General features: G+C 44.1%; 1 protein-coding gene across 3 annotated transcripts in view; it reads left to right on the top strand.

Annotated features, from left to right (window-relative positions):
- The window catches only part of UBXN8 (UBX domain protein 8), a 235,495-nt gene that overhangs the window by 98,611 nt on the left and 114,887 nt on the right, over positions 1-21,997 (top strand). For all 3 annotated transcript variants that reach the window (XM_069235637.1, XM_069235628.1, XM_069235642.1), the window contains one exon: positions 11,057-11,179. In XM_069235637.1, coding sequence (XP_069091738.1) covers positions 11,057-11,179 — 123 coding nt within the window. The remainder of the gene's footprint in view (positions 1-11,056; positions 11,180-21,997) is intronic.

Below are 21,997 nucleotides of genomic sequence, written 5' to 3'. Positions count from 1 at the left end.
TTGCAGTTTTCTCCTATGGTGGCCTTGTACGAATTCTCCAATTAGCAGTAATACCATGTTATCCAGAAGAAAAGTTCACATTAATAGAAAAAGCAACTGTGGTCTTGTAAGGATGATACTTTTATTAAGCTAATGAATATTTGATGATGTTGAACTATCAAGATCATGCAGGTCCATTTCTCAAGCATTTTACAAATAATGAATCAGTTGATTGCCTTTATGGGACAAGCACTCTAGCTTCCTTCAGGTCATGAGCACTGAGTTTGATCTGAGTATTATGGTTTGCAACTGTTGTGTGAGGTATGAACTGCAGTCCATTCCAAAACTCGCAAATTTCAGTGTTCTTTTTGTTTTAAGTCGTAGCAATAACAGTACTTAAATTGTGGCCTTTCAAAGTGCATTTTGCCCTAAGGTAACTGCAACTTGTGCCCCCATCATGTACAGTTTTCTCATCAATAATTTTGCTACATATGTTGCAGTGATATTATCAATGTTGTCGTAAAGGATGTCATGAAACCAGTTTGAATGTCATGTAATATAGAGGTAATTAGCAGTGCATGGCGAGAGCTTGTGTTATAATTGCCTTAGGGGACAAGTTATAGTTACTTGAGATAACTATAACTGGTGATTTTCTGTGTTTTCTTTTTAGACTTTAAAATGTTACGTTGTTAATGAACATTCACCTATCTATAGTGTTACTTTAATCTTTATTTTTCCAATGAATATCTAGAATCTACCCCACGCCATGCACCGCCTTTGGTAACGCAGCATAGAGTTAGCTTTTGTGCCCCAGGGACCCAACCCCCTGGGGCCAAATTTAATAAAAAGAGGGAAGGTGCATGCCCCTCGAGTCTTATTAGGCCCCGCTCCTCAAGGCTTTACAGGCCCTGGGGACCCCTTCCCCGGAGCCCACATCAATTATAGGTGGATATTGCAGTGCCCACCTGGGGTACCCACCGACCAACACATTGGGGTTGCGGAGGGAGCCCCAGGACCCCTGCGGCCCCAGTCGGTACCCCGCAGCTTGCAGGAGCCAGCATTGCTTCCACCTGGAAGAAAGCAGCTGGTTTTTGCATGCTCCCTCCAGGCAGGAGCAATATGTGTTTTGTTTCCCTGCCCGCACCAGAACACAAGTCTTTTTTTAATCCTCCAGCTGGCTGGGCGTAGAATTAGAACTTGCTCCTGTTTGGAGCAAACACATGTTTGCACAAGCAGTATCCCGAGGGATGGGCTCCCTGTGATGCAGTAAGTGAACCAGCCCTTAGGGTGTGGGGTCACCAGGGCCTTTAAAGGTTCAAGGAGGGGTGCTGCACACTCCACTCCCTTCATATAGCTATGCGGCCCTGGAGGATGGGGTCCCCAGGCTGTTGTAAGGCTTGGGGGAGGGGGGGGCATGCAGCCACCTCCACTTTTCTAAAATGGTAGCCCGGGCCTTATTAGGCTCAGTTTGAGGCGGCCACACCTCCCACCCCTTAAGTAGTATGTGCACCGGCCCTTGGCCCACCCAGTTTTTTTTAATGCGCAGGAGGCTGCACTTTTAGAAACAATTTGCCACAGATCCTCTGCGAGTTTGCAACATAATTAAAGAAAATCTTTTTGACCCTCTGATACCCCACCACGAGGCTTAGGGGATCGAGGCAATCCTACCCTGCCCCTTTATTCTTTTTTGCATTCCTAAAATGACTGCCACCACTTCCTGGTTGATGTGTTGGCTGCGAATCACATCTCAGCAGTAGATCTGTTGGACCAGCGGTGGTTCCTTGCCCCTAGATATGCATAGTTTTTTTTTTAGCATTAATTGCTGAAAAACTACTGAACAGAATTACACCAAATCACACAAAACACTCTTTCTGGAAGAAGATCTAGCTTTCTGCCAAATTATGTTTAAATCTGTTCAGCGGTTTGGACTGTAGGTGTGTCTAAATTTCCTATGGAAACATGAAAGGGAAAAACATCCAGCTTGACAGATCACCCCGAAACTTTCCATGTGCAAACTGCATACTACACAAAAGATAGCTCCTTTTGGGACTTTTCATCGAGATTTGTCAAAGTTACTAGCAACACATAAGATGCATTTCCTAAGGAAACATCATCCTAACTATAACTACCCACTGGGTAATTACAAATATATATATATATATATATATATATATATATATATATATATATATATATATATATATATATATATTATTATTATTATTTTTTTTAATTATTATTATTATTATTATTTTTTCCCACACCAAAAAAAAAAACCCAAAGGTTAGAGGGACGTTATAGATAGGTTCAGATTTTACACGCACAACAACATAGAAATTCAACAGTTAGTTATATTTATCTCAGGAAACTCACTGCCCTCCCCATGCACATTTTGCTCTTCAATCATTTTATCACAAATGTTTCAGTTATATTATGAATGATGTGATAGAAGGTGTCATTACTGATGTAGTATGTGGGATAAGTTAGCAGTGCATGGCTAGGGCGCAAGCTGTGCTTGTTTTAGGGCACAATTTATAGTTTCTTGAGATAAGGATAACTCGAACTGTTGAATTTCTATGCTTTTGTGCTTTAACAATATGAACCTAACTGTAACATCCCTGTTACCTTTGTTTTGTTTAGTGTATTTCTAAGGTTTTTAAAATTCTGTTTCCTAACTATAACGTCCTTGTAACCTTTGGTTTTTTTTTTTTATTGAATTTTAAGAGGTTTTTAACGCTAAGTAATATTTAATTATCTTAAATTAATTCAACCCCCCAGTGCGCCCGGCTTTAAGCTGTGTGCGGTAGGGTTGGCCACACAGCCTGGCATGCAGTCAGGCCTTGAGGCAAACACCTCTTAGGCACCCAGCCCCACTCCACGCATGGCCTACAGTTGAATGTGGTGGGGTTGGTGGCCCTCCGGCTGACACCCCCCCCAATCCCCAGGCACCCATCCTACACCACACATAGGCGATGGTCGTGGCAGCTGGAGTTGTCTGCTGGGCATAGCCTGTAGTCGGGCCCTGCATTACCCTACAGACACCCAACTCCAGGCCACACAGGGCCTTTAGCCAGCTCCCCATATGCAGGCAACCCAAGAGGGAGCCCCCCTCACCAAGCGATTTAGTGCCCTAGGGACCCTGTCCCCTGGGCCCAGCCTATTACTACAAAGGGCCACATGGCCCCTCTCCCCAAGACGATTTTGGCCTTGGAGATCCCGTTCCCCAATTATTGAAAGTGAGGGGGCTACACGACCTCCCTCCCCAAGCCAATTTACGTCCCAGGGAACCCACGCCTCAGGGCCTGGCCACTTCATGGTGGGTGCCCTGGGGCACCCTGTGTGCTCTGTTGGGGGCCATAGGGAGAGCCTGAATGCCCCTGCAGTCATTGCCGGCTCCCCACCTCCAGGGGGAACCAGCATTGCTGCACGCAGGGCATGTGAGAGCAAATTTTTCATCTGTTTTCCAAACAGATAAGAAGTCCGCTCCCAATGGGCGTGAGCCGTTTTTCTGCTCCTGCCCACTGGGAGCGGACTTATTGTTTGCTGTCGCTTGACAGGAGATGTCAAAGCTTCCGCCACGTGAAAGCCATCATCTGTGTCCTGAAGGTGGGCACTTTGGAACATAGGGAGCCGTCAATGGAGGGTGGCGATCTCCAGGGCCATGAATTTCTCCAAGAGGGTGCCACACTGCCTCCTCCTTTTAATTTGCACAGGCTGGCCCTGGGGAGGTGGTGGTCCCCCGGGGCCGAAAAAGGCCTGGGAGGGATGTTGGCCTTCCTTCACTTACAAAGATAGGCCTTGCCCCAGGGAGGTGGTGGTCCATGGTGCCTCAAACAGTCAGGGCGGGGGGCCGTGTGCCTTCCCCCTCCCCAGTATAGTTAATTAGAATTGCCTCCCGGGAACTCGCCCACCCAGGGGCTAAAATATAAACAAGTGCAGGAGACACATTTGTTTTTTTTATTTTATTTTGCGGGTTCTCCATAATTATCACAGCAACAAAAAATGTTTAAAGTGTTCTTTGGCCCCGGCGGGATCTGTGTGACCCAACCACCAGGCCTTGCGGGTCATGGTATTCCTACCATGCCCCCTTTTCTTTTTTGTTGTTGTATTTTTTGGGTGGATTCGGCTGTTAGTCAAGTCAGTCAAAAAACACATTTATTTAGACTGTGGTCTTTAAACAAAAAAATCATAAAACAAATTCCCACAACCCATGTACACTAAAATCAAAGTCTAAAGTTAAACAACACTCACAGTAATACTTAATTAAAATCGCAATTCATCCATCAGTTGCAGTTCTACTGCTCCAAAGACCACATACATAAAAGGTCACTCCCCCAAATACCTTAAAATACAAGAAAGGTGTCATTTAAAATCTACTATCCGAGGGAAAGATTACTTCTCCTAATACATTATAGCAAACTTCAAATTGAGCATTGAAAGGTATCCATTGACACTAAAAATCACCCCATAGCATGATACATCTAGGAAATTCATCTCTCAAAGTAATTGGACCTCTTCCTCCTGGTTTTAATATCATACTTTTTTAGGACAGGTTTTAAAAACAATTTCTGTTGGTCTAAAAGCCACAGGTAGTCCACCGAAATATGTATTAAACCTTTCTTCATATTAGGGCCACATTTACAGATTCTGTCTCCGCTTATCGTGATCCCTGTGCCTCTGATATCAGAAATTAGTTTATCCCACATCTAAATCTCAGAAGGCTGTGCTACATCTGTACATTTGGGCGTTTCTTCAGAAACGAGAATGTCTCATCACCTATCCATGAGTTCATCAGGTGGGAGACCGATTTCTTATTCTCTAGGTATAGCAAATCCTCCTATCTAGTGGCTTGTTTTGTTACTGTTTTGAACTCAGCCCTTCTAATCCCTATCCGATCGATTCCCATCTTCAATGCTTATTTTCAACGTCCTGCAGCAGTTACAGATCGTATCTCTGACTACTCGTGCCCATGTTAGCTCACTTTGTAGTACCTCCCTTTTATATAACAGTGATATTTTTGAGGTCTCCCGCAATTTATACATTTTCAAATGTCACCATCCTGTAAGAGCCGCTTCCATTCTGATGGCTTGCACCTTTGTGGATGGGGGGAGGGATAACAACCTTTTCAGGGACTTCCCTTCTTCAAGATCCCAATTTGTTTTACCTCCAAAACCAACCACCTCTGTAGAGTACAGAAACTCCTGCATTATCACCTGATAGGCTGTCAGCAGCGGACGCAGTGAAGGACCAGCATAGCGCCTATCAAGTTTCTTCAGACCCCCACTGTTGAACGTGCCTTAGCTTCTATGGCAGCTATGTGATCCTTCCATTGTAAGTCTTGATAAAACCACATCCCTAGATTTTTATACTTCTTGACTACCTACATTTTCACTTTAAGTCCCAGGCAGATCTTATTCTCTTTTTCTCCAAACAGGAGCACTTTAGTATTATCCATATTGCTTTTAGCTTTTTCCTCTTGCAGTAGTCTGAAAATATGTCCAATTTCATCTGGAGTCTATATGGAACTATTTGGTCTTAGTGGAATGAGGTCCGACCACCACAATACAAGATTTATTAACATCAACCAATAAAAACAACAAAGAAGTTCTGTAGGGACTGCAAACTACTGTGGTTTTAGCCAATATGACTGCAGTGTCGGCATATAAAAGCACTGGTAGCAGGCAAGAACCCACCTGTGGACAGTCTGCACTGGCAGTGCGCATTGGCATCGCCTGCATGTTAGATTATTTACTGCCATTTGGTTTGATTGTGTTGCGACAGGGCTGCATGTTCGGCAACTTGCAGCACATTCCTTCGGGCCCAGTTGATTGTTTTGACTCTGGTATCAACGGAAGAAATTCAGCTCAGTGACAGATCTTCAACTTAGCTTCATACTTCAGACGGTGTTCCACAGTCACCGGCCTCCCATTGACACCTCACAGCCAGGGCTTCGGGCACTCCCTGGGGCTCCGTCTCCTGCCTCAAAGACTTAATTGTGAAGAATGTATGTGCCGTAATGGAAAGTATGCCTTTTCTGTACTGCCCTCAGTGCCATTCCAAATTCCTGTTGACTAGCCACAACAAGGTCTGCAATCATTGCCTCTCCTCTAACTCAAAGTCTGAAGAGGACTGGGGCCTCTCATCTGTGAACAAAGACTCAAGCTGTGAGTATTTTTGGCAGACACACAAATTAGGCCAGCACAGTGGCCCCTATTTAAGGCACAGCACCACTCCTAAGGGGGTGGGCATTGAGCCCGTTGTCTAAAAAAACCAGCCTGGTGAGCTGCCACTGCATTTGGGCCATGGTCGGCACGGATTGAGACCTTCACAGCCGACAATATAATTTCTCTGACCACTAATCCTGCATGTCAATTGAGCTTGAAGATACTACACAAACCTTGGGACCATTTGAGGCCGAGAGATCCCTCAGTGCTGACACCAAAGTGAACATCAGCACTGAAACCAGTTTGAATGTCAAGAACTCCTTCAGCTCCGAAATCATAGTTGGTGCCAAAAACTCCCTATACTGCCTGCTCCAAAGAGTCGGAACAACCTATTTTCCTGATGCTGCAGGATAGAAAGGCTTGTTCATTCATCAACAGATAGATAAGATTTCCAGTAAGCTCCCTCTAGAGGCAACAGAGACTATGAAACGAAAAAGGAAACTTACCTTCGAGGAGGAGCATCTAAGCATATGAGACACAAAGACCAGAGCACCAACCCTTTATCGTTTGCAACTTCTACGCCTCCTCCACCACCTCCTTCTCAACCATCACAAGACATATGTCCCCTCTTCTATACTCACAAGAGGGATCATGCTGCTTCTCTTAAAAGTGAGGCAGCCATCCCTAGCATAGATGGATGGCGAAGGGATGTCACAGAACGGTCAGTTGCAGAAGAAATTTTCTTAAAGAAATGTAGACTAGATGACAAAGCAGCTGAAGATCTTCCAAAATGGGCAAATCTGCTACAGAGATTTGGGACGGGGAGGTGGGGGAAACTGAGCCAGATGAGGATGGGTGACACCAGTGAGGTCTCGGTTGAGGGTGAACTATCTATATAGGTACCTATTGGGTTAATACTGTTATTGAACATAGAATGCAATATAATATTCTCCGTGACATTGATATGTGTATGAGTGAATACATGATGATCCTGCACAATGCTGACATTGGAATGACAATGATTATTTAATTTTCTGTATTTGTTTTTCTCCAATGTTTCATTGTTAGCAATGCTAAGGTAATGTGATTTTGCATTCCAAGCAATAAAAATTATAGATTTTTTTTTTTAATCTAAAGTAAGGAACCCCATTCACCTTGCCAACCCTGATGATACACATTGTAACCCAGTACCTACTTACTCTTGGAACAACTATAATGTTGATTCCCCTGGGCAGTACAGACTCAGATCTGTACCCAGCATACCGTTGCCCTTCCCGAGATGATACTACAGCATATTATGAAGTGATATAGAGGGCTGCCACGTTTAACAAAATAGATTTGCATGTCTTTCAGTAGGATGATGTTTTTTGGTAGAGACACTATTCAAGACCCAGCGCACAGTACAGGTTCTCCCTGTGCTCAACGGTATGCTCAAAATCTCCACAGACACCTTTATTGAGCTTGTAAATGCAAGGGTAGTAACGCCCCAGCTGGACAAAAAATATAAGACTTCTCCCAATGAGCCACCCTACATACGTGGTCACCTACCTCTTGACTCCCTCATCATCTATACTGTGCACAAGCTGGCAGATGCCCAGGCCACAAGAGGTGCTCCCCCTCCAGAAAAGCAGAACAAGAAAATAGATTCAACTGTGAAAAGGGTAGTAGTGCAGGCAGCCACGCACTAGAGAATTTCAAACAATGTTGGCCTGCTCTCCAAGTCTGACGCATTGGGACTAGATGCAGAACCTCCTTAAGCATTTCCCCAAAGAGTATAGACAAAGAGGTGAGGAATTGACGGTGGAAGGGAAGATCACTTCCAGTGCCGCAGTCACTGTGCCCTGTATGTGGCTAAAACTGCAGCCCTAGGGGCTGACACTAGCATCCTAGTAAGATACTTTGCCGGGCTCCATGTCTCCGGTTTTATACCGAAAGTACAGCAGCATCTGCTCAACCTGCCTTCGATGGCCAACATCTCTTAAGCCCACAGGTTTACCAGATGATGGAAAATCTTGAAAAGGACATAGACACTGTCAGGCCATGAGTGCCTCTCAAGCAACCACCCCTTGCAAGTCATTTAGAAGGCATCAGTCCAAGGAAGATAGCAAGACTGCCTCCATTGATGCCCCTCCCTCCAGTCTGAGACAACAGCAGGCCTACAACCAGCCGCACCACAGGCCTACTCCAGTGGGGCATACAGAGGCTACTATAACAGGGACAAGGGAAAAGGATTCTCTGGCAAGGAGTCCTCTACCTCCAAACAGTAACTCCCCTTGCTTCTTCCCATCCACACAACACCTCTTGGTGGGAAGGCTCCAAGAGTTTGTCCCCTGTGGAAATTACTTCTGACAAGTGGGTATTAGCAGTAGTTCAGCACTGCTACTGCTTAGAACTTCTTATCTCTCCCCCCAGACCACCCCGCAAACATTCTGCCCTGCAGGCATGTTCCCAGTAGGGAGCAATTCCATCTTTTCGATGAAGAGGTCCAAGCACCTTCAAAAGGGCACTATTGAATCAATGCCATGCAGCAGTGTGGCAAAACGGTGTACTTACTCGCCTTCCTTAGTCCAAAGAAGGGTGCCTTCCTCAGACCCATTTTGGACGTCACTCCCCTCAACAGATTAGTTCTCTAAGAAAAATTCCTCACAGTGATGTTGCAGAATGTGATACCTCTGCTCCAGCAAGGAGACAACATGGTGGCATTGGACTTCAAGGGTGCCTGCTAATACATCCCCAACCTTCTTGCCTACAGGCGCTACTTGGGTTTCCTGATAAGTGGGCGGTATTTCAATTCACAGTACTTCCCTTTTGCATCATCACTGCTCCAAGGATCTTCAGCAAATAACGTCATTGTTAACCACCCGTTTAAGGAGAGGGGCCATCCATGTTTTCCCCTATCTTGATTGTTGGCTGATCAAGAGTGCAAGCCGCCAAAAGTGCCTTCAGCGCACACAGACACCATCTCACTTCTCCACAGCCTTGGGTTCACGAAAAATGTGATCAAGTCCCATCTACATCCCCTTGAAATCCAACCTTTTTTTGTAGCGTATTTAACTCGTTCCCCTGCAAAGCCTACCCAAGTCCTCAGAGTTGCAGCCTTCAGCCAACATATACCCCTTTTTCAGGCAGACCATCGCCTTACTGTCATAACTGTAAGGTGTCTTTGGGTATTATGGTCATGTGCATTGTTATTGTTCCTCAAACCTGGCTACATATGCAACTGTTACAACAGTGCCTTTCAACACACTGGTCAGAAGCACAGGGTCATATAGAGGATCTAGTGTTTGTGAAGGCCAGTATCCATCTCTCTCTGCAGTCATGGAACAGCAACAACTTATTGCGTGGACACCACCATGGACACCTCTCAAGCAGGTTGGGGAGCTCATCTCAACTGCGCCATAGTGCAGGGTGTATGGACCCTCAGCAAAGCAGCCACCACTTCAACTATCTTGTACTCTTGGCGATGCGCCTAGCCCTGAAAGCTGTCCTACCTCTCATTCAAGGAAGTTAGTTCTAGTCTGGACAAAAAACATGACCAGCATGTACTCCTTACAAAAGCAGGAGGCACCCATTCACTCTTTCTTTCCCTGCTAGCTCAGATAGTCTGGCATTGGGTGCTTTTCATGGACAATGACTTAGTGGACCTGCAAAGCAGGAAACATAAGCAACTCCACAAGTGGGCTCTCCATCAGCAGGTCATGACAAGTACTTCCAACACTTGGGCACTCCTGACGTAGTCCTCTTCGCCACCCCAGGAGAACACAAAATGCCCAAACTGCACCTCCTGGTACCCACACCCACAATCCATGGGCATTCCACTATGGATTGACTGGTCAGATACATAACCCCACAAGTGGGCTCTCCATCAGCAGGTCATGCACCAGTACTTCCAGCACTGGGGCACTCCTGGTGTAGGCCTCTTTGCCACCCCAAGAGAACTCAAAATGCCCAAACTGCGCCTCCTGGTACCCACACCGACAATCCATGGGCATTGCACTATGGATTGAGAGATCAGAGATCTTTGCTTATGCTTTTCCGCCTCTCTGCTTCTTCCGGTCCTTCCATTGGTAGTGCAGAAGAAGGACAAACATTCCAGACCCTCATTCAAGAAGCCCCACCTGGACGCTCAAGAGAGGCTCCCCATCAAGTATGCAGAGCATGTGAATCTACAGAACACATTTCAAACAGATGCTTACAGGATAACATTTTCCTTACGAATGATGAAAAACTTTAATCACAGATACAGAACTACTGTAAGGGTTTTTTGTGTCCGTAGAAACCTGGTCATCAGCAGATTCACCCATCAGAGCCCGGCAGTTTTTAACAGTCCGTCTACAGACAATTCTGAGCTACAAATAAAACAGTTACTTACATTGAACAGTGATTGTTTCATTTGAGTATCTTTTATACGGTACAATATGACCTTACTTCTTTCTCAGCAGAGTGGTACACGATAAATTGTTTCCACTGCAAAACATGGTTGTAGTCTGCAGGATGTTGTGAGTTACAAAGGGTGGTGCTGCTGCTCAGAGGCTGAAAAAGCCACATATAGGTGTTCAAAAATGAGTAACTAGTGAAGCTTCCTAAAATGTAGAACAGTTCTTGGATGTAACCAATTTTATTTCGCTACTTAACTCAATTAGTGGTAAGGCTCTTGTGCATTCCGCTGAAAATGTATTTTCTACACTCCTCCCCTAAAAAGACATTAAACGCCATTGAGTGGTAATGTGTAAATGCTTAAATAAATTGTGCACTCTTTAGAGGTATTTCTGTTTTCGATTTATTTTGGGTCATAACCTGCTCTGGGTTATTTTTAATGATTTATTTCCATTATCAGAAATATAAGAATTACATGATCAGCTCAACGGTTAACGTTAACTTGCAGACATTATAATATGTGTTTGTTTTAACAGGCCAGTGTTTACATGGACAGTGTCTTGAAACCACGCCAGGATGTAAAGCTCAGAAAGCAGGAAGAACATTTTTTTCGCATGACAGGACAAACCTGGAGATTAACAGAAGGTCAGCGGCTTGGAGTAAGTGAAAATATGGTTTATAGTTCCTATAATTCTCTTGAAAGTTTTGATCCAAGGATGGGAGGATAAGCTTTGGCATTGTGTTTTCAGTTTACAACAGTATTTGCTTAGTACAGTAAAACCGTGTCATTGAACATTTTTTTATAATGGAATTTATCTTAGAAGTGGTGCCACAACTCCATTAGTGACACCCATGGCAATGATGCCAGCACCATTGTACACAGAACCTGGGATCCAGAAGTTTTTTAAAACGTCTTTTAGCTTAATTCCACTTTTTTAAAAATATATATACATTTTTCTCTTTGATTATTATGTCACTCTGGAGCCTTCAAAGTTCAGACCCCTGGCCCATATAAGAGGTTGCTTTGTGGAACAGAACCACATGAGCATCATCCATGGTGTCTGTGCTGGATATGGCACACAGATTTCAACCCAAAGCCGGGAGAGAGTGAGGCTCAACTGTTTGTCTTTCTGCCACCAGGAGCTGAGCTGATAACCCCTTTGGTGTGTCTTCTGGACATCAGCCTAAAAATTGAAAGAAAGCACTCCCAGTCTTTGCAGGATCTCCTCGCCACTCACAATGACAACAAAGATTTAACCATGAGACCTTGTGAGTTGAGCTTTTAACTCGACCTAAGTCACAGTGTGCATGCCTTCACTGTTGAGCTGAAAATAAAGGCCTTCCTGGTGTCCTCGTGAGACAGGGAATTTAAACTGATACAATGTAGCCAGAAATGTTATTCTCTTGGTAGCGGTTTGGTGATAAAAAGCAATGAAATGCCTCTTGGATAGTAACAGGATACTCCCTCACTATTCATAAGGTGGGAATGATCAGTTTGATGGACCCCAGAGTACACTTCTGCTGTCATTCTTGTGTGGCTACATTTCATTTTTCCAGTGCCTATCAGGCTAGATTGATGTTCATTCTAAGTGAATGAGAAAATCTGTTTGGCAAGAAGTCAGAAAGAATAGAGCTAGCGATGGGTTGGTGGGACTGCCCCCACCCTTTCAAGTTCATCACTCATCCACAGAGCTAAAAAATTGTAATGAATAAAATGTTCATCCTGACGTAGAACGAAGCTAGTAAATTATTGTAAAGGTGGCTCCTTTGAATAACGATGAATACACTTCATAGTTTGTACACATTGTCGGTTTTTCTTAAAGAGAAATGCCCTAGCCATCCAGCTGATTCCATATCATCGGCTTCCCTCACCAGCTCTAACGCCTCTACAACAATTTCCACCATTAACATTCCATGCCAGTCTGTGCAGCTGACTCTAAGATACCACACAAGTATTTCAAGAGCACTGTGGCACTATGCTACTGAAGATTTTTATTTTTATTCCCCCCCAAAAATGGTCAGTTTGTGGATCTGTATTTTCAAACAAAATGAGGAGGAAGCAAACATGAAAACTGGTGATAACTCTGATGATGCAGGGACACAGGTCTGACTAATCCTTTTTGTTAGACCTGGACCTTTCTGAAGGTAATCTCCAAACTTATGCCTTCACCTTCCTTTTTTCTGAACCTGTGTTTGTTGTTTTTTTTTACTTTGCACACTTTTCCGCTGCTAACCAGTGCTAAAGTGCTTGTGCTTTGTTCTTTAAACATTGTAAAATGGGCTTGCACCCAATTGGCACATTTAATGTACTTGTAAGTCCTTGGTAAAGTGGTACTACAAGTACCTAGGGCATGTATATCAAATGCTGCTATTGGGCTTGCAGCTCTGATTGTGCCACCCACTTAGGTAGCTGTTTATACATGTCTCAAGCCTGCCATTGCAGCCCGTGTGAACAGTTATAAATTGCCATTTTGCCAGGCCTAAACCGTACTTTTAATACATATAATTCACTGCTAGGGCTGGCCCTAAGCAGCCCATAGGGCAGGAAGTAGTGTAGTTACAAATAATTGGACATGTACTTTTACTTGTCCTGGTAGCAAAAAGCTCTTGTTTTTTCTTTACTGCAAGGCCTGCCTCTCCCACAGGATAACATTGGGTTAACTTAATACATATAATAAGTGATAAGCGTTCAATTAAGAACAGGTGAGACTGTCTGGTGTCTAAAGAATTGTAATATAAATCTCTCTTTTACGGTAAAATCAGATTTTAGGTCACAGTTCTGAAAACACCACTTCTAGAAAGTTTACATTTTCTTGTCCCAAACATTTAGCGTCTGCTGACTCTATCCTGTGTCACGGGACTAGGTGTAGCTGGCAGTTAGTTTTTGTGTAGTGCTTCCCAGGCAGTGAGACAAAGAGAAGACAGGTGTTGGCATGATTGGCCATTTCTGACTTTGAGGGTAAGGAGCTGTCACGTACCACACTTGTACATAAAAAGACTCTGTCCAGCACTCCCACAAAGAGTTTCTCAATAGTCTTTTTTTTGTCCCCAACTACTCATTACACCTTTGGACCAGTAGAGGACTCAGAAGGAGTCCTGTGCTGCTCTTCTGCAAGTTTTTGTGCTACTCTGCTGCTCTGCTTCCCTGCTGCCTGAATGAGAAGGACTGGACCTACATCTTGAACACAGGGCTTCCAGAGTTACTCTGAACTCTGGTTGGACTCCTGATTAGAGCCTCAGGGACCGAAATGGCTCCAACTCTCTTGCATACTACACCAGGACTCTGCCTGCTGTTAGTCATGAGTCCCCCAAGTGGTGCCCCTACAGTCCTGGGCCCTTGGAAGTGGGGCTAGAGGTGCTCTGCCATCCCAGCTGTGATCTTCACCAGAATCAATATAAATCCCAGCAAAGCTTCTGTGCACAACTGCCAGCCTCAACTAAATCTACACAGAGCGATGTAGAGGCCCACAAAGTGTCACTACACAGCAGCCACCTCCATCAAAACTGACACAAAACCCTGTCAACCTTTGCAGCACAGCTCACCAGAACCAACGCAAAGCCTTGCTGCACAGCTTCATCGGAAGGGACGCCAGATGACATGATGCGACACAAAGAAAAACTACACAGACCGCCCACCAGGATTTAAGGTACTTTTTCAACAGGCCTAACTTAGTCCCTTTACCTGGCCTGCACTCCATCGCAGTCGGCCTTAACTTGTGACTTTTTCTTAATCCGGCCCCACCAGATAACTTCAGTAGGCACTTTGTACTTTGCATGACTACCAGTTACTTCTCATGGTTTACTTTTTGCATTCCGGCTCATGGCGGCTCATGTCGGCTCATGGTGGCCATGGCACTCTCACATTTTACACAGTGCAGTGGGCAGTATTGGAGCGCTTTGCATGAGTACCAGTTACTTCTAATTGTCTATTTTGTTTTTCATTTGCGCTCGTGGCGGCCATAGCACTTTCACGTTTTACAGACCGTGAACTTGATCAGCAGTATTCGAGCGCTTTGCATGACTACCAGTTACTTCTCATTGTTAGCTTTGTTTTTCATTCATGCTCATGGCGGCCACGCTTTGCATGACTACCAGTTACTTCTCATTGCTAGCTTTGTTTTTCATTCGCACTCATGGAAGTCCTGGAGCTTTCAAGTTTTACACAGCGCAATGGGCAGTATTGGAGCACTTTGGACTACTTGTTACTTCACATTGTTTCTTAGATACCTCATGAAGAGGACAGTGCATCCCATTTGCGCACAGCTTATAAAATGGCAGCGCGACACTTGTTTAACTATAGTTAAGCACCTTCATTTTCTTCAACCATTGGATAGTGCTGTGGTTCTATCCTTGACAATTCTTGTTTCACTGTTTCTTATTAAAAGTTCCTTTTCGTCACGCACGGTCTTGCAGAGCTACTTGCTCAGTTGAATTATGAGGCAGGAAAGGACAACATTATGAGGCAGGGTTGACCAACTTATGTGGCAAAAAAGTCCAATTATGCATTTGCAACACCAATAGCTCTAACTCTAGTAAATGTGAGACCAATTGTATTGCAGATGCTTGTTAGGTCTTGGCGACACAGCTGTAGCGGTCTGCTGGCCAGACCTGTTGTTTCCAGTATGCAGAGAGTGAGGTTTGAGTCAGCCCCTTGCCCATGATTGGATGGCTTCGTTGTCTATCTTGGCTGTCTCCTCTTGATTTGTTGGCTTTCTTCCCTGTTCTTGTGTCCATTCTTGCCAGGAGCATTTCAGTCTCACTGTTCTGGTTGACTGTGTATCCTTCTACTGCCAATGTTGCTTGCAATCAGGATACTACTGTTTTACTTCAAGCTTTCCATTTGAGAGCATGTTTTATTGCTCTCCTCCCCATGCTGATTACCTCTTCAATTCTACAGTGCCTCTTGTTATTTGTTTTCCTCTTCCCCCAGCTCATCTTTTGCTCCCTCGCCCCTCCCCATACTGCTTCTGTTCTTTAATATCCATCTCCACTTCTCCGTTGCTCCCTCCTGGCTTGGTACCACCTTTCCTGAGTCCCACTTCAATTTAATTTGTATACATTGTTGGCGCCTGACCTGTATCGTAGTTCGTCTGATGCCCATTTCTATATGGACGCCGGTTAGTGCCCATGTACACCCATGCATGGCTGGTACCAAGCATTGGGTTTGTATTATTTGCCAAACCTCTTTAAGATGACCACCATAGATGTGCATGCATCTACCACAGCCATCTTTGCATAGATTCATCAAAATATGACCGCTGCATTCAAAGATGGCCACTGCAGATTTGTGTGCATCTACTGCAATCATTTTTTAATTGGTTTGTTAAAATATTACAAACACATTCAAAGAGCACGCCTTGGATTTTTCGTATATTCATGGTAACCATCTTTGAATACCTTTGTAAAGTTTTAGGAAACACATCCAAAGATGGCCTTCACATATACTGGTGCATTTATTCATGCTATCTAAACCAGTAAAATAATTTCAAAGCCAATAATTTTCACTGCTGAGGCCTATTGACTTTTCCCAGTGCTTCTTTCTGACACTTAAGAAGCAAGATCCTGGAACACTAGGCTCTGCTTTCAAAGCCATTTTTAGCAACAAGATTACTCCCTTTTCATTTATTTTTCTGCTCACTCAGTTTTAACAGCAAAATGATTTGGTTTGACCCTTTTATTTTTACATCACTACTTTGAAGGTGTCGAAACTTTATATGAAATGCCCTTCTGCAGCAGTAAGGAATCGATGAAAGATCGTTGTTTTCTTTTTCTCCGAGTTCTACGTTCTCTGGACTCGCTGACAATTGAAGTGTGTCCAGTTTTAAAGAAATATCAAGATACAACCTCCAGTATCGTGATTGCATTCATTTCGGAGGAAGACGAAAAGATGAAAGGAAAAGAACCTCCGAGAGGCGAAAGCAAGTGACACCTACGGGAAGTTCTCCCTTGAGCGCAGTAGTGTTTAGCCCTACACCTCTACAGAAAGACTTAGTGAGTGAGAAGATTCCCTCACTTCACAATTTCCCCTTCAGTGACCCCTCCTTACAGGCACTGATCCCTGTCCTGAAAAAGATTTCCTCTAGAACGGTGTACCTCCTATCCCCTACATCAAATATGAAAACAACAGGCGCTCACTACATAATGCTTGTCCTACATTCCAGGATTTCTTGGAGATCGTAATCACCAGCCGTCCTAGACACTTACACCAAACAATGGACTTGGATTTTAACTAAAGCCACAAAAGTTCTCCACCAGGTTTATGTTCTTGCGTTTGTGCACATTTATAAATTTCAGGAATTCAGAAATGTTTACCGAATGGGGCATGGAAACGGTACTCATACCAAACTTCTGTGAATTCTCTGTTCACAACAGCAAATATACATGTGTATATGTTAATGTGAAAATCTGCTAAGCAATTTCAAATTCAGTTTCTTTCATCTTGTTTTCCATTTTGTAAAAAGGTTTGCTCCAGCCACTGTCCACCTTTTTCTGAAGCAGAAAGAGACCAGGGAGGAGATGGTGAACAACCTAAAACACTCGAGTTAGTGGATGTGCACAGATTCACAGCGTATATTCCAGTCTGGAAACTACTGCTTTCTGCCTAATTCCAGCCCCTGGATGTAGAGAACAGAAAGGTGAAAAACTTACAACCCTATTAGAATTCAAACCCTAATAAATGTGAGCCCTAGAAAAAAAAAGGCTATGAATTAGTGCTACCCATTAAAGAATCACCTAGTGATGATTTGGGTACCTATTATAGATTATTTTGTCATTCTTTTTCAAACCAATAATGGACCTTTTTCTTACATAAAGCCATAAATAAGTCCACCCCTTTTTGAATGATAAATAAGCTCGAGCATTCAGATCAAGGCCTAATCTTCTATTGATCATGTTTATTTTATCATAATAACCAAGATTCCGTTTTTCCCAGCTTGCAAATTCTAAACTTGTAAATTCTGTTAATGGTACAGATTTCAATATAAAGAGTTTTTGTAAGTCTCTTGGAATTTTCATCCAAAGTTGCTATTGAGAGAGTTAAGCAAGGTGGAGATAGTTGTTACTTTTGCTATTACGTTTTGTCCGGGGAAAAAAACCCAGAGGCCTTCCGCCTTTATCCCAAAGTATATTACTAAATCGTATTTCAAATTATTATGAACAGTGCAAACTGTTTACTATTTACACTAATTCGTTTTGTAATTAGATAGTTAGCAAGCAAAGAAATGAGCTCTAAAAGAGCTGGGTTTGAGTTTTGAGGGTTGGATTATATCAGTACTTTGTAATCTGCATAAGGTAGTAATTTGAAATATAAATGTCATGCATTAGAGCCTTTTATATCTTGTTATAGCACTTGCTTGAGGTTCAAATGCTAGGTTAAACAGTAGTGGGGAGAGAGGACAACTTTTTTGTGTGTTTTTCTTTTTTTTTTGTACAAGGATTGTGTCTGGTAGAATTCTTTTGATGCTAACCCCCTATTGAATCGTTAAAGTATTAAACGTCTCCATTTTTCTTCAAACTCCATGTGTTGAAGAGGGAGCTACACATGTTTTTAAGCTGTGCTGTTTTTTTATGTATAAGTTTTTATTTGCATTTTTTGTCATAATCAACAGTTCAATACTGTAATGTTAAGAGAACACAGTGGTTCAACAATTGGTTTCATCTGTAATCCCTCCCACCCACTTTTAAAGGCGTTAATATACTCATGGTTCTATAACAATACACTGTATAATGAACTGAATCTAAACATATCCTTAATTTGGGCTAACCCCATATCTTCTGCCCTTTCTCAGTCTGTCTATACAGTCTCACCGACCTTTGTCTACATACATATCTAAGTGGGTCGTGTGTCTGGGGATCCAACTGCTTAGTGAGCATTGTCGCCCAGGCCTGTAAGTCATCAGCAAGTTTGTTGTCCATGTGTGCTTTGCGCATATGACTCTTTAGCATTCGCACCTTCAAACATATCTCTCAGCCAATGCAATACCGTAAGTGCAAATGGGGACATCCATCGAATGGCATTTCTACGCTTGGCCAGGATGAGATCCTGAAGAAGGACTATCTACTCTGCCTCCTATTTTTCTAAACTGGACTCCATCCCAGCAGACATTGTCCTACATCTCTAGGAACAAACCAACCAGGGGGTCACGCTCAGGAATTTAAGGACAGTCTCCCAGTAGTCAGTCAGCTTTGGACACCTCCAAAACATGTCTCGAAAGTCCGCTCCATGCCCTGAGCAGAAGGGACAAGAGGAGGGCTGCGCCTGACATATACCATGTTATGTACTTGGGGGTAAGATAAACCTGATGCATCACATTATACTGGAGTAGTTTAAATCTTGCATTGGAGGAAGTGGTCTTCACTCCCTCATATATCCCTCTGGCCGAGAGTGGCACATTTAACACATCCTGCCAATTGGTTTGCATGGGTAGCTCACCCAGTGGTGTATCCTCCCTCAGCGGCCTATATATGTGTGAGATCAGACTCCGGCCACCAGCCATATTCAGCGTTTCGAAGTTCTGGGAAGCTTTGGGGACATTGGTAAAAGACCGCTATATCTCACAAGCTGTTGCAGCAATATTTGCAAACTGCAGGATTTGGCCCGTTCACAGCCAAAATGTTTCTATGGCATTGCCCGAAGTTATTAACCTGTTGTTTGAGTATAGGTCCCACAGGAGCTCACACCTGCCAGCATGCCATATGTCTATCAACATGAATCTGTGCAATAAGTTTTAACAGGCGTAGTGCCCAAATGGGCATGTCAGATTCATAGGGAACCCACCTCAGCACAAGCCTCTCCCATGCTCACACAGCTATCTGACCACATATGGTAACGTAGCCAGGGCTCTCGCCCCCACCATTAACAGTTCATGCAGCGGAGCATCATTGTAAGTACCCTTAAACAGTCTGTTCGCCCAGTTCTTGAGATCGTCCATCCTGTGAACCATGTGTTGCAGCTGTGCTGCCAGATGGTAAAGTTTCAGACTAGGCAACTCAGGTTCTCCCTTCTGCAAGGAGCGCTTGAGTGGCCTCCCAGAGGCCCACAGAAGTTTAACTATCAGCCTTTCTCAATCCAGAAAAAAATTCTTATGGATTTCAAACGGTGCCCCTTGGAACATATACAGGCAGTGGGGAAATATTATCATTTTTACCAATGCCAGCTTTCCCATTAAGGAGATGTGGAGCGTGTTCCAGAATGTCACTGTAGGTTTCAACCCCTCTATCACCCTTTCCATATTTACATCCTCAGACTCTTCTGCTTCATGTGTAAGTCTTATCCCAAGATATCAGACTTCCTTCCCATGGGAGATTCTGCTGTGGTAAGCCGTGCACTTGTCTAGCGATTAACATGTATCCGAGACACTTTGCTAAACTTAGCGAGGACAGCCAGCATAATTGGTACTGATTAGATCAGCTGGAGTAGATAAAGCGTCATCCGCATAGAGGGAGACCACATGGGTATTCTCCTGTATCTGTGTCCCCCACCCATGTAACACATGATGTAGCCTGCAAGCCAAGGGCTTGGTTATCAAAGCGAAGAGCAGGGGTGATAAAGGGCAGCCCTGCCTGGTCCCTGTGTGTTGTGAAAAACGCTGCAACACCATTCCTCCCACCCTCACTCTTGCCACAGGGCACCATATAACAGCTGTACCCATTTAATGTAGGTCTCTCCTTTGTCCACTTTTTGTAAGACCCTCCACAGATAGTCCCATGACAATGAATTGAATGCTTATTCAACATCCAGCAGTGCTAGTGTATACTGGTCTTCCTAGAAAAGTGGGGCCTGCATAACCAAGGCCGATCTCTTTATGTTACACAGGGAGTTTCTAAGTGGTATAAATCCAAGCTATGCTATTGAAGGACTTTTTAGCATCTGTACTTACAATCACTACAGGATCTGACCACTTTTAGGTGACTTTTGTGATATTTTGTGATGTTACCTGTTTAGCATCTGTCCATTTCTCCTAAACACCGGTACAGACACCTGAAGAAGATCTAGTATTGATTCCGACATCTGACTCTGAACCGATTTCAGTCCAATAACCGGTACCACATTATGAAATGACTGAAGTACAACAGGTTTTCATGCAGCCTGACTCTGTACCAATGCCTCTACCATGGCAGGCTCACCAGCAAAGCCTCCATTATCTTTTTAGCTCTGAACAAGGTTCACTACTAGAGCGGGCTGATGATGGTTTGGGAGTGGGTTGTTGATCCCCACCCTCATTAGGACCGTGACAGTTTTTTCATACAATTACACAAGAGGCCAATAGACTTGACACCTCCCCTTATGCTTCGCCAATTGGACCATCAACAGAACAGAGTGGACCATTTGCAGTAGTGGTCCCAGGGGGCGGGCCCGCTGAGGTCCTGGCATTGCAGCTGCTTTCGATCGAAGCCAAGACTGACAGTCTTATAGAAATTCTGCACCATGGGCCAGTCATGTCTGAGCCCCTACTTTCCCCTTAGCGAGGCCTTCACTGATAACTTTATAGGCAGTTGGTAAAAGCTCTTGCCTTGCCCACCGATGAATAGGCAGTTGGCCAGATGTTAGAAATTGGGTTTTTGGTTGGCATCAGGTTGCCCTCTGTCCAAGCAAGAACCCTCACTCTAGTCAGGGTAAGTCACACACAATCCAAAATCAGCCTGTGCTCACCCTCCGGTAGCTTGGCACAAGCAGTCAGGCTTAACTTAGAAGGCAATGTGTAAAGCATTTGTGCAATAAATCATACAACACCATAGCATAACACCACAAAAATACACCACACAGTATTTAGAAAAATAGATAATATTTATCTGGGTATCTTCAGGTCAAAATGATCAAAGTTGTAATACGAATTTGTAAAGATATCACTGAAAAGTGATAGAAAGTGTCTTAAGTCTTTAGAATATAAACAAAGTCTCTTTCAAGCACAAGTACCTGGTTGGGAGTGGAAAAATCTCCTCAGAGGGCCACAAGAGAAGAGGTGCGTGGAAAAAGGGTGTGTGCGTCGATTTCTCCCCAGCACACACGGACTTGCGTCGTTATTTTCCACGCGGGGAAGTCGGCGTCGTTTTCCGGCGCATGGACAGTCTCTTTCTGTGGATCGCGGGGATTACCAGATGTCCCGGGTCTGTGCGTGGATTTTCCTGCTTGTTCTCCGGCTGCGCGTCGGTCTGCGGGGCTGCGCGTCGAAATTACGATCTCACGGCAGGAGTCGCGTCGATTTCTCCTCTAGAGGTCGGGCGGCGTTGTCCTTGCGAGGCCGTGCGTCGGATCTTCGATCGTCCCCAGAGCGTTGCGTCGATCAGCGTCGGAGTGCAGCGTTTTTCTCGCCGCAAAACAAGCTGTGCGTCGAAATTTTCGGCGCACGGAGCGTCCAAGTAAAAGAGAGAAGTCTTTTTGGCCCTGAGACTTCAAGGAACAGGAGGCAAGCTCTATCCAAGCCCTTGGAGAGCACTTTCACAGCCAGACAAGAGTTCAGCAAGGCAGCAGGGCAACA

This window comes from Pleurodeles waltl, chromosome 1_2 (genome assembly GCF_031143425.1).
Source record: "Pleurodeles waltl isolate 20211129_DDA chromosome 1_2, aPleWal1.hap1.20221129, whole genome shotgun sequence".
NCBI lineage: Eukaryota > Metazoa > Chordata > Amphibia > Caudata > Salamandridae > Pleurodeles > Pleurodeles waltl.
Note: the sequence above shows the minus strand (reverse complement) of the source record. Positions and strands in the feature narration are given on the sequence as shown.